This window comes from Mustela nigripes, chromosome 4 (assembly GCF_022355385.1).
Source record: "Mustela nigripes isolate SB6536 chromosome 4, MUSNIG.SB6536, whole genome shotgun sequence".
In the NCBI taxonomy this organism is placed as follows: domain Eukaryota; kingdom Metazoa; phylum Chordata; class Mammalia; order Carnivora; family Mustelidae; genus Mustela; species Mustela nigripes.
In genome coordinates, this window is record NC_081560.1 from 28,529,924 (window position 1) to 28,545,072 (window position 15,149).

The following is a 15,149-nucleotide window of genomic DNA, read 5'->3' on the forward strand; positions in this document are numbered from 1 at the left end:
GTCTTCTGCTCACTTGGTGCTTCTGGGCAAGAGACTTCATTTCTCTGTTTCTACACTTGCAAAATGTAAACTCTGTCTTCTCAGCTTTGTTCATTCATGCCATAAACACTGACTGCCCATGTTCCTGTGTTAGGTACTCAAGAGGAGGGCACAGGGATAGTTCACAAAAGTGATGGATACCCACCAGCCCTGAGGGGCAGAGTAATCAGGAAGGCTTGACATCCTGAAGGAGGTTACGGAGGTTTGTTACTCAGGCAAAACAGGGAAGAACAATTAGAAAGACCTGCTTTTGGATAAAGAAGATATGGTCCATATATACTATGGAGTATTATGCCTCCATCAGAAAGGATGAATACCCAACTTCTGTATCAACATGGACTGAACTGGAAGAGATTGTGCTGAGTGAAATAAGTCAAGCAGAGAGAGTCAATTATCATATGGTTTCACTTACTTGTGGAGCATCAGGAATAACATGGAGGATATTGGTAGATGGAGAGGAGAAGTGAGTTGGGGGAAATCGGAGGGGGAGACGAACCATGAGAGATTGTGGACTCTGAGATACAAACTAAGGGTTTTGGAGGGGAGGGTGGTGGGGGGTTGGGTGAGCCTGGTGGTGGGTATTAAGGAGGGCAAGTATTGAATGGAGCGTTGAGTGTGGTGCATAAAACAATGAATCTTGGATCAATGAAAAAAAATCAAATTAAAAAAAAAATAAAAGTAAAGAAAAGCCTGGTATAGCAACAGGCAAAGGGTAAGGAGATTATGGGGGATGGATGTGTGGGCTGGAACCAGATCATAAGAGCCACTATAAGCTAGACTAAAGAGTCCATTTTTCATTCTGTATGAATGACGGGGAGTCAATGGAAGGAATTTTAAAAGGAGAGTAATATCACCACAACTGACCTCAGAAAGGTAATAGTGTGATGGATATAAACCTGATAGCAAATAAGTTTCTGATACTATAGAAGATTCGTCTGACTTTCGAACCTTTATTGATCCCTTCATATGTGCCAGGCACTGTTTTAAGTGTTTTGTATATACTACCTCATTTCATCATCGCTGCGCGTTTTGAGGTGGGTACTATTATTATTTCTTTTTACAGATGGGGAAACTGACAGGAGGGAAAATCTATGGAGTCCAGATTTGAAGCCAAGCATTCAGACAGTCCAGCCCTAGAGTGTGTCCTTCATCAGACACACTAGCAAAAGAATCCCCAGTGAAACCTGCTTCCTTACAATGTGGTCAGTCCTACAACCTTTATTTCACTGAGAACTCCCTGTGGAGTCATGTGATAATGCTGATTAGTCTTGTCTGCTGGAAACTCCCACTTGGATTCTGAAAAGTCTCCCCTTCCTCATACCCACCTCTTTTGGTCTCTCTCACTAGTTCCTCTTCTTTGGTTTATTAACTAAAATGTTGTTGTAAAATCCTGTCTAATATCCCTTAACGCAAATAAGTCAGTAACTAAAAATTTAAGTATCCTCATTCAAAATACAGTGTACATTTTATTACCCAGAATTTTGGATAGGATAAGGATACCTTAGCTTATCCTTAGGATATCCTTAGCTCAAGGATACCTGAGCTAAGTCAGAATTAGTTCTAAGAATTTTGTCTTATCACACCCTTAGTTTTCTGTCTAAAGGCAGGAAGAAGTTTACATATTTTCCCCTTACCTCACAGGTTAGCAAAGCTGCCCCTTTACCTGGAATAATCTTTCACCCCTGTTGGGTTAGAACCCCCTCACACTTTATCTCAATTTCGAATACTTTTCTTTGGGAAGTTGTCCCTGAAATTCTTTTTTTTTTTTTTTTTAAAGATTTTATTTATTTATTTGACAGACAGAGATCACAAACAGGCAGAGGCAGGCAGAGAGAGGGGGTGAGGGAAGCAGGCTCCCTGCTGAGCAGAGAGCCCATGCGGGGCTCCATCCCAGGACCCTGAGATCATGACCTGAACCAAAGGAAGAGGCTTTAACCCACGGAGCCACCCAGGAGCCCCATCCCTGAACCTCTTAAGCTATGTAGGCGTTCCTAGACCTTGTGTCACCACCATCTACCACTAGGCATTTATCATCCTTTGTAATCATTGTCGTTGGGCATGCTTGTGACTGTTCATTCTTCACGGCATCCCCAGAGACTGGCACAGTGTTTGGCTCATGTTATAATCTCAGTAGTAGATAATTAAAAGAAATGACCTCAAAACTTTAAATTTTCCTTTACTGAAGAATATAGAGTCTATTTCAGGTAGGGGGCAAGTCAGGGAAGTGATAAGAAACTGACTCCTTCACATTCTAACACAGTTTAACTAAACCTAAAAATCTTCTCAAGGATATGGGAGTGCACTATATCCATAAATGTAACTGATCTTCTAGAACAAACTTCTGGGGTTTTGAAAATGAAAAACTACATGTTACCTATAAAAAATTGCTGCAAGCGGCTCTTTCTTCCTAGGGATGCTTATGAAATATGAGAGGTCAGGAAACACACTTATGAAAAAGCTAGATTAGTCATTCCCAGTTTAGAGAATATCTAGTTGGGCATATGCCAACTTTTTGAATTTGCTCTGATGCCGATTCTGGGTGGCTCTGCTTATTGCTTCTATTTCCAGGTAGCAGAGGGCTTTATAGTACAGCCTTTCCTGTTTTCCAGTAGCTATTTCTCATATACTAGAACTTTCTCTGACCTCACACCATGGTATTGATTTTTTGTGTTTCCCTATCTATTGCAAGAAAGATTTGGGTTCTCTAAAATTGTGTTATTACTAATCACAGTTCCTCCCAGGTAAAATTAATTCTGTGTCCTAGTGAGACTGAACAAATCTGGATAAAAACTAACTTTTACTGGGCACTTACATACGAGGTCTGCTTTAGGAATAGAGATACACTGAAGAAAATAAAACTATGCTCTAAAAGGAGCCTCGTTCTCTGTTTCCTCTACACTTAGTTACTTAGACTTGGTTACAATACCAGAAAGATAATCACAAACTATTATTAAGATAAAAGCAGGTCTCGGAGCAGTACATGTAGTAAGAAGCCATATAATGTCAGAAAGGATAAAATTAGGAAGGACAAATAGATTCTAAAAATTAGAGATAATTCTCCTTGTTGAATATCAGGAAGAGATTTCTCCCCTTCCTTTTCGTAGAGCATTGACTTTAGAAAATTATCACTGTCCGAAGTACTTTAGCCTCTCCTTAAAATATATAGAAATCCTTCTGAGAACTTGGTATGTCTTTTGTCAGCTTTATGATCCAGGAATATCTTTCTCAAGGACCGGGGAGCCATCCTGGATGAAGTGTAAACGTGGAGGATGATAACACCCAATCTCCTAGTTTCTTTGGAAAGGTAGGAGTCTAATTTTGGCAGGCGCCTTGTTCCAAGTTGCAAAGCTACCTGCTATCATAAAAATGTGAGGTTTGCTTTTCTTCCGGAGAAAGCCAGTAAACTAACCCATGTAGCCATTCCAATTACCAGGTTAAAATTAGGTTAGGATGAACTATGTGTGACCAAATTTGCTGTCAAGTCTCTTCTTGAAGAACAGTCATTGTTTATCTGGAAAACATGTATATAATGGGTTGTATCTGGTTGGCTATATAAGGGGGTGAGACGCCTTTTGTTTCTGCAATCTCTTAGTGGACTGTCTTAACGCGTATCACATTCTGGTTTAATGCTTATTCAATAATAAAACTGTTTTCTTTCTCTACTATCTCCAAAAAGAACATTTATGGGTTGGGGGATTATGTTTTTAATTGTATTTCCCCAACAGAAGACATTAATAGCAGTTATCTCTGAAGGATGAAATTCTAACTACCTATCTAAAATCTATATTTACCTAAATTAAAATTTTTGTATGTTTAATATATTCACACAAATACATTTTAAAATATTCATATATATATTTGTTATATTGACATCATATTTATGTTTGTGAATATATATGTATACATATTCATGTATTTTAAATATTTATGTGCAAGTCAATGTGTATTTTTATATAAATTACATAGATATGATATTTTCTTAAATGACCATGTATTATTCTTTTTTTTAAAAGATTTTATTTATTTATTTGACAGACAGAGATCACAAGTAGGCAGAGAGGCAGGCAGAGAGAGGGGGAGAGAAGCAGGCTCCCTGCTGAGCAGAAAGCCAGATGCAGGGCTCGATTCCAGGACCCACTTAGCCACCCAGGGGCCCCAGATCTTGTATTATTCTTATAATCAGAAATAAATGCAGTGGTTTTCACCTGGGGAAAGAACATATAGCAAATTGGCACTTTAGGTATTCATTAAGATAATGGCCCAGAACTCAAGACTTCATAGAGCTCATCGCTGGGGGAAACTCATCAGAAAGTCATCTAGAGAGTCCAGTCATGCTTGGTGTCCTCAGCAGGGGTACAGTCTCCTCTTTCTCCATTTGTCATCACAAGTTATTCTGTTAAATTAGAGACCGGAATAGCATTCGCTAAGGGAATAAAGTTTAGCCCATGTAGATCAGAATCTGATTTTTAAGTCCAAGGTTGCTGCTCCTGGCTCTAGACCATCGGTTGCCATCCTGGCCATGGCAGCCACTTGACTGGACTGGATGCCTGCACCCCGCTGATCAGCCCCCTGTGTCGGCCTGGGAATCCCCAGGGTTCTCCTTTTCTCATTTCAAGCTCTTTGAGAAGGAGCCCGCAATGGAGTTGCTAGGCCTCTGTTCCCAGCCCAGTGACTACAGACATTTAAGAGCAAGGGAGGCTCTGGGTGGAGAGTGGCCCAGCAAAGCAACCAGGAGCATCACAGGGAACCTGGAACCCGCTCTCCCGGACATGGCTCTGCTCTCAGCATCTGCTGCCAGGTTTCCTCCCCAGTCATGATAACTGCCTCTCAGGGGCTCCCTATGGCCTCTCTTTAGGTTCTGGCATCCATCTGGCACACCTTCCCTAGGTTATCAGACACTTCTTTGAACCCTAACTTTAAATAGGCTTCGAGTTCCCTTCCCTTTCCCCTGAATCTGAGGCTTATATAGTTTGAGCAATGACCCTGAGCAGTTGTCAAAAGTGTCCCAGGGTTGCCTGGGTGGCTCGGTCGTTAGGCGGCTGCCTTCGGCTCAGATCATGATCCCAGGGTCCTGGGTTTGAGCCCAGCATCGGGCTCCCTGCTCGGCGGGAAGCCTGCTTTTTCCTTCTCCCATTCCCTCTGCTTGTGTTCCCTCTCTTGCTGTGTTTCTGTCAAATAAATAAAATATATTTTTTAAAAAGCGTCCCAGAATATGCTATGATAGTTAAGAAACTCCTTGCAGTCTACAACAGTTCACAGGCTGGCATGGCAGAAGCCATGGAGGACTTGTAGGATTCTGTGCATTCCAGCCAGGAAACATGCCAGTCCTGCAGTCCAGGGGTGCCTTACCCAAACAAAACACACTTCATGGTGAAAACAGAAACTTAGGATTCATAGGTAGCAGGGTAGAGAAACAACCATATAGATATATTCAAAGGAAAAAGGAAATAAAGTCAATGAATCTTAAACAGATCTGAATATATTTCAAGGTCATTATTGTAATTCTGTGCTTCAGTCATAAAAATATAGTTCACTTTATAAAAAAAATCCTTCTGCATTTAAGAAATGAGTCACATATTTTTCATCTTTAAAAATCCTTGGTTTGAAGAGTCAGAATTACCATACAGAAAAAAATAAGAAACCTTAAGTAAGCCTTGCACTTTGCCTTTATTGAGTCATAGAATAGAAGGGTGACAAAGGCCACCTTAAAATATTTGTAATGGTATTTTGCCTAAAAGTTGAAAACATTTAAATGAACTTTGTGTGACAGCACAAACTGTAGCCTAATCTTGGGCTTTTTTTTTTTTGAACCATGTAGTCCTCTCTTTTCCTTTTCCTTTGCTGAAAGATGTGTTTGATGGACTAGAGCACGCCAGAGTAGAGAACACAGAGTGAGGCAAAAGAAGTCCAGAAAAGAGAAGGTGAACATCCAGGCACACACTCAGAAGTCTGCACACAGAGAGAAGGAGAAACAGATTTTCTCATTCTGAGCTGCTAGATGACGTCCAATGCATCCAACTCTACTAGACACTGTCGGCAGGTGCGGCTAAGAGTCTGCACCAGAGAATCTAGGCAATTCCAGCTTTACTCACTGGGAAATACTCATGAGTATACAGTTTTACTATTAGATAAATTTAGCAATGATTATTTAATTGTGATGCTATTCTGCAGCCTTGTGTATTTTTTTTCCATTCTATACTAAGTGAGAGTTGCATAGAAATAAATTCTGAATTTTACATCATTTAACTGAACTCTATTCAATTTTTGCAGTGAGGCACGCTCTACTTACCACATTTAGCCTAGTGAAAGTTTGCCCAGAATATAAAATCTTTGTTAAACTTTTAAAAATATACAGATGATAGGAAATACCTGTCTCTAATATACGCATTCAAGCCAGTCAACTCCTAAATCCTCTCATGAGATTATCAGATACACCTAGACTTGTTTAATCTGTTTAGGCTCAAATTAAGACCCTGTCAAATCATTATCACTTGAATTTGTAGTAAACGTGCTCAAGGAGATCTCCTCTGACAATGTGAAACAGGTATCTGATTTATGTACAAGGACATTAAGCCCTACATGTAGTCCTAATGTCCTAGGCTTTCCTAGGCTTTTAACTGGTAAGAAAACTGAACTACACAGCAGTGGTGTAGCCAGATCTGTTGGGATGTTAGTGATGTCCAGGAAGTCAGCTGCAAAGTGCATTCTGTGCTCTGGTTTGAGGTCTGTGACACCCCCTTACCTCCACGCAGCTAAGCAGCCCTACATTCTGACTACTGACAACACAGTACTGTGGTTCTTGTTAAGCTAGCTTGCCCTTCTCAGAAAACTAATCTACGTACATTGAGAACATTGGTTTTGACCAACTTATAAAAAAATTAATACCATCCAAACAGCATAGAGTAAGATGTGAAAATCTCCCGGCTCCAATGGCCTTCCATAGTCCCGTTCTTCAGGGGTCACCCATGTCAACAGGTTGGTGTGTCTCCTTCCAGTCCTTTCTTCTGTGTTTGTATAAATACATGGTTTTTTACAGAACTGACATAATGCTATGTGTAGAGTTCTGGAACTTGCTTTTTCACTCCTAAGTTGGAAATGAGACATGAACAGTCTGTTTAATATAATGAGTGCTGAGGGGTGCTTGAGTGGTCCGGTGGGTTAAGCCTCTGCCTTCGGCTCAGGTCATGGTCTCAGGGTCCTGGGATCGAGCCCCACATCGGGCTCTCTGCTCAGCAGGGAGCCTGCTTCTCCCCCCCTCTCTCTGCCTGCCTCTCTGCCCACTTGTGATCTCTGTCTGTCAAATAAATAAATAAAATTTTTTTAAAAAGAGAGAGAGAAGTAAAACACTAAGCCTAACTATATCCAAAAATAAATGCCAAACATCTAATCACATTATACACCACCTTATATTACGGCTCTTTTGTTTTCCGTAAGTAGTATCTTCTAGTCTATATACTTCTTGGAATGGAAATACTATTTAGACAGAATAGTCTATTTAAGGAAACAGAATAAATTCAGTATTTAAAGCCTCTTGCACTTTGGTATATTCAGCCCAGCGTCTAATAGTGACTCCCGTCTAATAGTGACTTCCTGCTTTCATCCCATGCGACTCTTCAGCTAACCTTTAAAAGGTGTCTAGGCTTAAGAACAGTTGAGATACATCAATAGAAAATTTTCAATTTCAAGCTGCTTTAATGTATGTTGGAGAGGAAACAACAGAATATTTTTTAAGGTCCAGGAACTAAAGACTATATTTCAATAGAGACTACTTCTAGGACGAAGTGGTAGAAGTCCCTCCATTTGAGATGATCTTACTGCTTGAAGTTAGAAAGGTCTAACAACACAAACAGAAGGCAAATGCATTGCCTTTGAGTATGACTGACAGAAAAGATCCCTTTAGTTTTAGATGTACAACACAGTGATTCGACAACTGTGTACATTACACTAAGCTCACCACAAATGTAGCTACCATCCCTCACCATATAATGCTATTACAAACCATTGACTATCTCCCCTGGGCTGTACCTTTCATCCCTGTGACTTATTCCTCCTTACCAGGAGGCCTGTATCTCCCACACCCCTTCCCCCATTTTGCCCATTCTCCGGCAAATTTTAGCATCTCATGTAATTGCGGGCTATGTGTTCATGATTTCAAAAAAGAAACAAGAAAAAGAAAAACCAAATGACTCATTTTTTTTCACTGAACTGTCTTTTTTTAAGCATTGTCACAGAAAATTTAAGGTTAATAGGAAGGAAATTCATTTTCTGAAATCCTTAAATTAAATGCAGTTACTATGGAAAGAACTAGATTTTAGTGCTGACATTCCCAGATTTATAATTCACTCTCTTATAGCAGCGTGACAAACAAACCTTGCTCACCTTCCTGTAATAACTTTAAAAATGGGATAGTCAGCTGTATTTACCAACCCTGTCATTTCCCAGCATAATTACAGCATACGTCCCAAATAGAAAAGTTGTTTTTAACCTATGTTAAAAAACACAACTGAATGAGTAAATACCTTCTCCTCCCCTTCCAGCCACTGTTTCTCCGCCCCTTCAATAGCCAGAGAGGATCTGCATTGTTTCTTCACATAATTGCAAAATCCTACACAAACAACCTTAGCCGTAATGATTCCATTTCAATAATGTTGGCTATTTGCCGTGTATTTTTAAATGGCTTAGGGTAAAGCCATGAGCTCTCTTACAGACAGATGTTATGATTTTCTTAGTAATTATTATTAATCGAATAATACATGTACAAATATTCAAGGGTAAGTCCTTCCTTCTGAGACTGCAGCTAATCTGACAAATTTAAGGGATAACAATACTGCAAGAACAGAAACACAGAGCCCAAAACGTAAGCTGTTACGAACAGATCTTGGACGAAATTGGTCAAAACAAACTTACTTGGGTCATTCATAAAATTACTTAAATTTAAGAATCCTAAAACTAGTCGGTTAAGTGTCTGCCTTCAGCTTAGGTCATGACCCTGGGGTCCTAGGATCGAGCCCTCCAATTGGGTTCCCCATTCAACAGGGAGTCTGCTTCTCCCTCTCCCTCTGCCCCTACCCCCCTGCTCATGCTCTCTCTCTCACTCTCTCTCAAAGAAATAAATAAAATCTTTAAAAATAAATTAATTAATTAAATAAAATTTAAAAAGAATCTTAAAACTAATTTATCCTGAAATTGTATACAGTTAATATGGTTTTTCATTTTCTAGGTGGAATAATAAGTATAGAAAGAAAAACAATACTATCAAGCTTTGATGACTTGTATTAAAAAATAAAAAGAGATATTAAATTTATGGCAAAGCATCCACATTTTCAATGCCTGGCTTTCTTGTGATCTGCTTAGAAGAGATGTGTTCATTTGGATAATGGCTTTCATTTGTTTTCTTTCTGACACTCTAAGAATTCAGACAAAATAATTCAACCATGCTCACTTTGGGCTAAGCAATTGTAAAATGTCCTCCCCTGAAACTCTTTCTAGTCTCTTCCTAGGATCCTCAAATATTCTAGGAACGAATAATCTTCCAACCCAGCAAGAAGCACCAGCGTAAGAAGAGCAATCCATTCTTTAAAATTCTGACAAGCTTTCACCCTCACCTCCGTTCTGGAATATCCCCTCTTGAGACCTACAATCTCTACCCCCTCCCCCGCCACCAAATGGCACTTCTTAATGAGTCCATCCCTTTGATCACTAGACTGTCCTCTAAAGGAGCTAAAGCCAGGAGGCCCCAAGTTATAAGTAGGAGGATGAACCTGATGATGAAGCAAAGAATTGTGACTTGTTTATGCACAGACCCATCTACGAAATCCTGTTTGCTCCAGAAGCATCATGTCCAAACACAGCTAGTCCATTAAAAGGAAGAGCCCTGTGGCCTCCTCCTAAGATACACTCAACAGCATGTGCCTAACCCCCCTGGGAAGACTGCTGTCTTCTCCTGACCTGATGGGGCACATCCAGCGGCTCAAGGAGACAGGGCTGCCAAAAAACCCGTGCCTCTACCACTCCACATGTAGGCCCTTGCTTGGGGTGGTGAGAACTCTAACCCTCCCTCTTTCTAGGTCCACTTTCTAGTTTTAGGTTTGGGGAGAATGGAAGATGCATAAATAATGCCCAGATCGTGACAATAGCAAGTAATTTCCAGGAGAACCACGGTGCTGGCCATTGTGATACCATCTTCCATGGTTAGGCATGAACTCCAAGCCTTCAGAATCTTAACTAATACGATTCTTGTAGTTATGGGGGGTCAAAAATTAGCTGTAACTCCAAGAAAATACTAGAATTTCTATTTTGGATAAAAAGAAATACAAAACAGGTTATAGTTGTCAGATAGAAAATTACAAAGTATATATGATATATATATATAATACTTATCTTTTATTATAAATATTATTTATATTATATATGAAAGTACATAAAATTTGCCATTTCAATGATAATCAAACAGAACAAATTAAAACAAAGTGTCATTTTTTTAACCTATCAAATTAGTGAAGATTTTCAAAATGAAAATCATTAAATCCTGGTTAGTATTCAGTGGGGCAGCCACTGACTTAGTATAATCTCTCTAAAATGCAATTAAACCATAGTATCAAGAATGTTGAAAGCATTTATTTTTTTTTCTGCTTAGTAAGTGCCTACCAAAGATTCTCTAATAAACAATAAAAATTAAAATAATATGTATGAAACATGCAAATAACACACATCTAACTATTCATCCATTTGTCATTGTTTATCGTAGCTTAAATATCTAAAAATATAGATGCTCAAAAAGAAAACATTTATTCAATGGAATATTAGGCATACCTTAAGGATTATGACCATTAGGAATCATCATTGAAATGAGGAAATGTTCAAAATAATTTCTAGAGTAGAGTGGATACATAATTCTACATATAAGATATACAAATATAATACAATAAAAACTGGCCTGAAAGGAATATTCCTTTTTTCTTTAAGTGAAGAGCCATGAAATGAATAGTGATTTTTATTTATTTATTTATTTGTTTGTTTGTTTATTTATTTTGGTGCTTGTATTTTCTAAATTTTCCACAGTGAATATTTACTACTTCTTCTTCTTCTTCTTTTTTTTTTTTTTTAAAGTAAGCATTCTGTGCAGCATAGGGCTTGAACTCACAATCCTGAGATCAAGACCTGAGCAGAAATCAAGAATTGGACATCGAACCAACTGAGCCACCCAGGTGCCCCAACATTCACTACTTTTAAAGCAAGAATTAAAAGAGAGAGAAAAGAAATGCATGCTTATCTACTAACTCCATTGTGCAGCTGCCCTTCATTTGTAAAATAAAGTCCAAGTTGGCTAGGCTCAAGTTAAAGCCCCTGTAATCCCGTCACATCAGCCCAATCGTATTTCTAATGAATACCCAACTCTGTTTCATAAAGTCACCAGGCTTGTCACAGGCCATCTAGATTTGCCTCGGGCTCTTCTTATCAGGCCTAGAGCTTCTCCTCTGCTATCCTAATTCTTGACTGTAGCCATTTTAGGCCAACTTCAGAGATTCATGATGCTCTTAACCAAGTTTGGCAATCATACAAAAATCATTTTGGACCCTGATTTCCAATTAATTCAGCAGAAATAACTTAGAAGGAAGCCCTGTGGAGAACAAGAATCTCATCAGTATTTGTTAAATGAATGAACACAACCACTACTGTGATCATAACAGCAATGGCAAGTAACATTGATTTAGAGCTTTGTATTGATAAGAAGGCACTATGTCAACTCCATTGATCTCATTTAATGCTCTGAACAATCCTCCATTTCACAGATGAAAACACTGAGCCTCAGGTAGGTTATGTATATTTCTCAAGGCGGTTAGGCCAATGTTGACTTGGGATTCAAATCCAGAGGTGTCTGATCCCAGTATGCTCTACACTACCAAATTTGCTAATAATGGATGGTCTACTAGAAATCATTTTGTCTGTAATATATTTTTATTAATTAATCTAACTGAATATCCATGAAGCTAAGCAAAAACGATGTGTTGAATTACAAAGTTCTCTTTTACACATAAAAAGATACCAAAACAATAAAAATTTCTATCGAATCTCAATATATGTTTACCTGTATAGGACCAGCCAATCTCTTCAACAAGTTTTCTTTGTTGTCTGTAGTATCCATAAGCCCAATCTACAACCAAGAAAAATCAATTGATCAATGGGTAGAAAAATATAGGTGTCCAAATTAAAAATACATCAGATGTCCAAATCATTCATACCACAGATGCTCCGGAATTACTATCTCCCATGTCACCTTCCCAATGACTCCTCTCAATGCCAACCACCATCACTATAGTCTCTGTTGTTCCTGTTCTCATAGTTAGTAGTATAAATTTTAGGGGACACATTTAAAAAATCCTGAAGCTGAGTTGGGGACAAAGCAAATATTCTGAGGAAAGCAGGAGCAGACTAGAGGGGGTTAATCCCAAAGAAAGATGGGTGAGAAAGAACCATCTGTCCTATCTCTAAATTTTTCTTACAGCATTCCCTAAGTCAAATATCTGAGATCCTGTTGATTAGAGATACTTTAAGGTTTACAAACCAAGTTTGAGCCATCAGTGCATCTAGGATACCCAGATGTTTTTTCAAAATTTGTTTCCTTTTGCCAAAAAGTGAAGTTAGCCACTTTGAGAAAATGAGAATTTAAATGTGTAAATGCTGGTTGGGAGAAAGGCTGTGTTAAACCGCGTCGGTGACTTTGTCTTCTAGAGAAACCCAGATGCCCAAGTGAGGTAATACAGTGGGGAGTGCAGGCATCATAAAAGTGGATGCCTCAGGACCCCAAGAGAGTGATTCTAGATCAGAACATAGGGCAAGTGAGACAGAAAGGAAAATGGATGGAAGCCAAAGTTTTACTCTGCATGATTCAAAATTTTGCCAGGAGCCACACCCACACTCAAGAAATTGGGATGTGGTAACTTGTCCTCCTTCTTGTGCCGTTGCCTGTTAAGCCCAGGCTGTACTAAAACTACCACTCCGGTTCAGCTAGACTGTGGCAAAATAAATCTCTGTGAGCTAGATTTAAAACCTGATCACTGTTGACAAAACATTCTGTAGAAAAGGCTGCAGAATAACTAGCTAGTTTACAAATAAAGGTGTGGAACATTATTCATAAATGGAGTTTCTATCAATATAGCTTTCATTTGAATACAAGAATTTTAAACCAGATCATGCTATCCCTATATTTAAATATAGGTATGATCTCCCTCATCATTTGGGAAAAGAAACTCTCTATTTCTTCTTATTCTTGCTACACAGTTGCTTTCCTCTGTACTGATAATTCTCAATTTCAGGAATGCAAATATCCAAGGACACTGCAGAAATTATTTTCCATTCACCCATGTTATACACTCTCTGATTAGTACAGCATGATAATAAATAACTGCTAAACTATTTCATAAAAGCTAGAAAGCAGATATGCTATCAGAAATACATCTTCTGAATCTACAGATCATTCAAAACCAAAACTTACTTTTAAGTAATAAGGATTTTCTTTTTGTTGTAAAACTTTGTTCATAAATATAGGTAAATATTCTATTGCCTGTATAGCACATTATAGCATATATTTATTTTTATAACATCTTTATTGAAATATAATTTACACATCTTACAACTCTCCCATTAAAGTATGCAATTTAATGTTTTTCGGTATGTTCACAGACTTATGCAATCATCACCACAATTTTAGGACATCTTCATCACCCCCATGAGAAACTCCATAACCTTTAGCTGCCCCAAGCCACCCCCAGTACCACCCCCATGTCCTACGAGTCTAGACAACCACTATCTACTTTGTTTCTACAGATTGGATATTCTAGACATTTCATACAAACAGGATCACACAATACAGCCTTTTGTGACTGGCTTCTTAAATTTAGCACAATTAATGTTTTCAAAGTTCATCCATGCTGTAGCATATACAAGTAATTCATCCTTTCTGATTGCCTAATAGTACTCCATTGTATGGTAACCAAGATGCTCTTAACGTTTTCTTCAGCTTGATTAAACTTTGGGCAGGCTTCTTCCGGACTCTAGGCCGCTGGTCCCCCTTACCTCAGAGCATTTAGTTTAGAAAACTTATAACTGTACATTACCTTCTCTGCCTCTTTGAGATGTAAATTTTTTTTTAAATAGCCACGTGCCAGTTTTACAACCAGAAATGTATTACTCAAGGACATGGGAACTATCTCTTTGACAGGAAATAGGACCCTTATGTCCCAGTTTCTGTGTAAGGGGAGGAGCTTTATTCTGGTAGGGTACCTTACTCCAAGGTGCAAAAACTATCTCCTGTAATGAAAATATGAATTTATATTTCCTTTGGTTAAAGCCAATTAGCAAACAAATGGCCTATGACCACCTTCTAATATCATGCCTTACTGTTTCATGGAGGCTCAACATCAGCCCTCAAAAAATTTACCCTTCTGGGCACCTGGGTGGCTCAGTGGGTTAAAGCCTCTGCCTTCGGCTCAGGTCATGATCTCAGGGTCCTGGGATCGAGGCCTGCATCGGGCTCTCTGCTCAGCAGGGAGCCTGCTTCCTCCTCTCTCTCTGCCTGCCTCTCTGCCTACCTGTGATCTCTCTCTATCAAATAAATAAATAAAATCTTAAAAAAAAAAAATTTACCCTTCTACTTCATCAAAGTTGAGTTCTGACTCGGTTCTCTCTTCTCTCCTCATTGCAACAACCCTGAATAAAGCAACCCTCTTGTTTAATTTTCTCCAGTGAAATTTTTGTTTCGACAATGGATATACCACATTTTATTTGGCCATTCATCAACTGATGGGTACGCGGGTTTTTTTCTTCTATTTGGCTGTTATGAATAATACTATTTTTTTTTAAAAGATTTTATTTATTTATTTGACAGACAGAGATCACAAGTAGGCAGAGAGGCAGGCAAAGAGAGAAAAAGGGAAGCAGGTTCCCCGCGGAGCAGAGAGCGGGATACAGGGCTCCATCTCAGGACCCTAGGATCATGACCTGAGCCAAAACCAGAGGCTTTAACCCACTGAGCCACCCAGGCGCCGCTATGAATATCACTATTAATATTCAAGCCTATGTTTGTTTTTCTGCTTAAAAAGTAATATTAG

At 38.8% G+C, this 15,149-nt stretch overlaps 1 protein-coding gene across 4 annotated transcripts in view; it reads right to left on the bottom strand.

Moving 5' to 3' along the window:
* PTPRZ1 (protein tyrosine phosphatase receptor type Z1) overlaps positions 1-15,149 on the bottom strand; it is a 176,974-nt gene that overhangs the window by 106,269 nt on the left and 55,556 nt on the right. For all 4 annotated transcript variants that reach the window (XM_059396505.1, XM_059396504.1, XM_059396503.1 and 1 more), the window contains exon 2: positions 12,128-12,193. In XM_059396505.1, the coding sequence (XP_059252488.1) occupies positions 12,128-12,193 (66 nt within the window). The remainder of the gene's footprint in view (positions 1-12,127; positions 12,194-15,149) is intronic.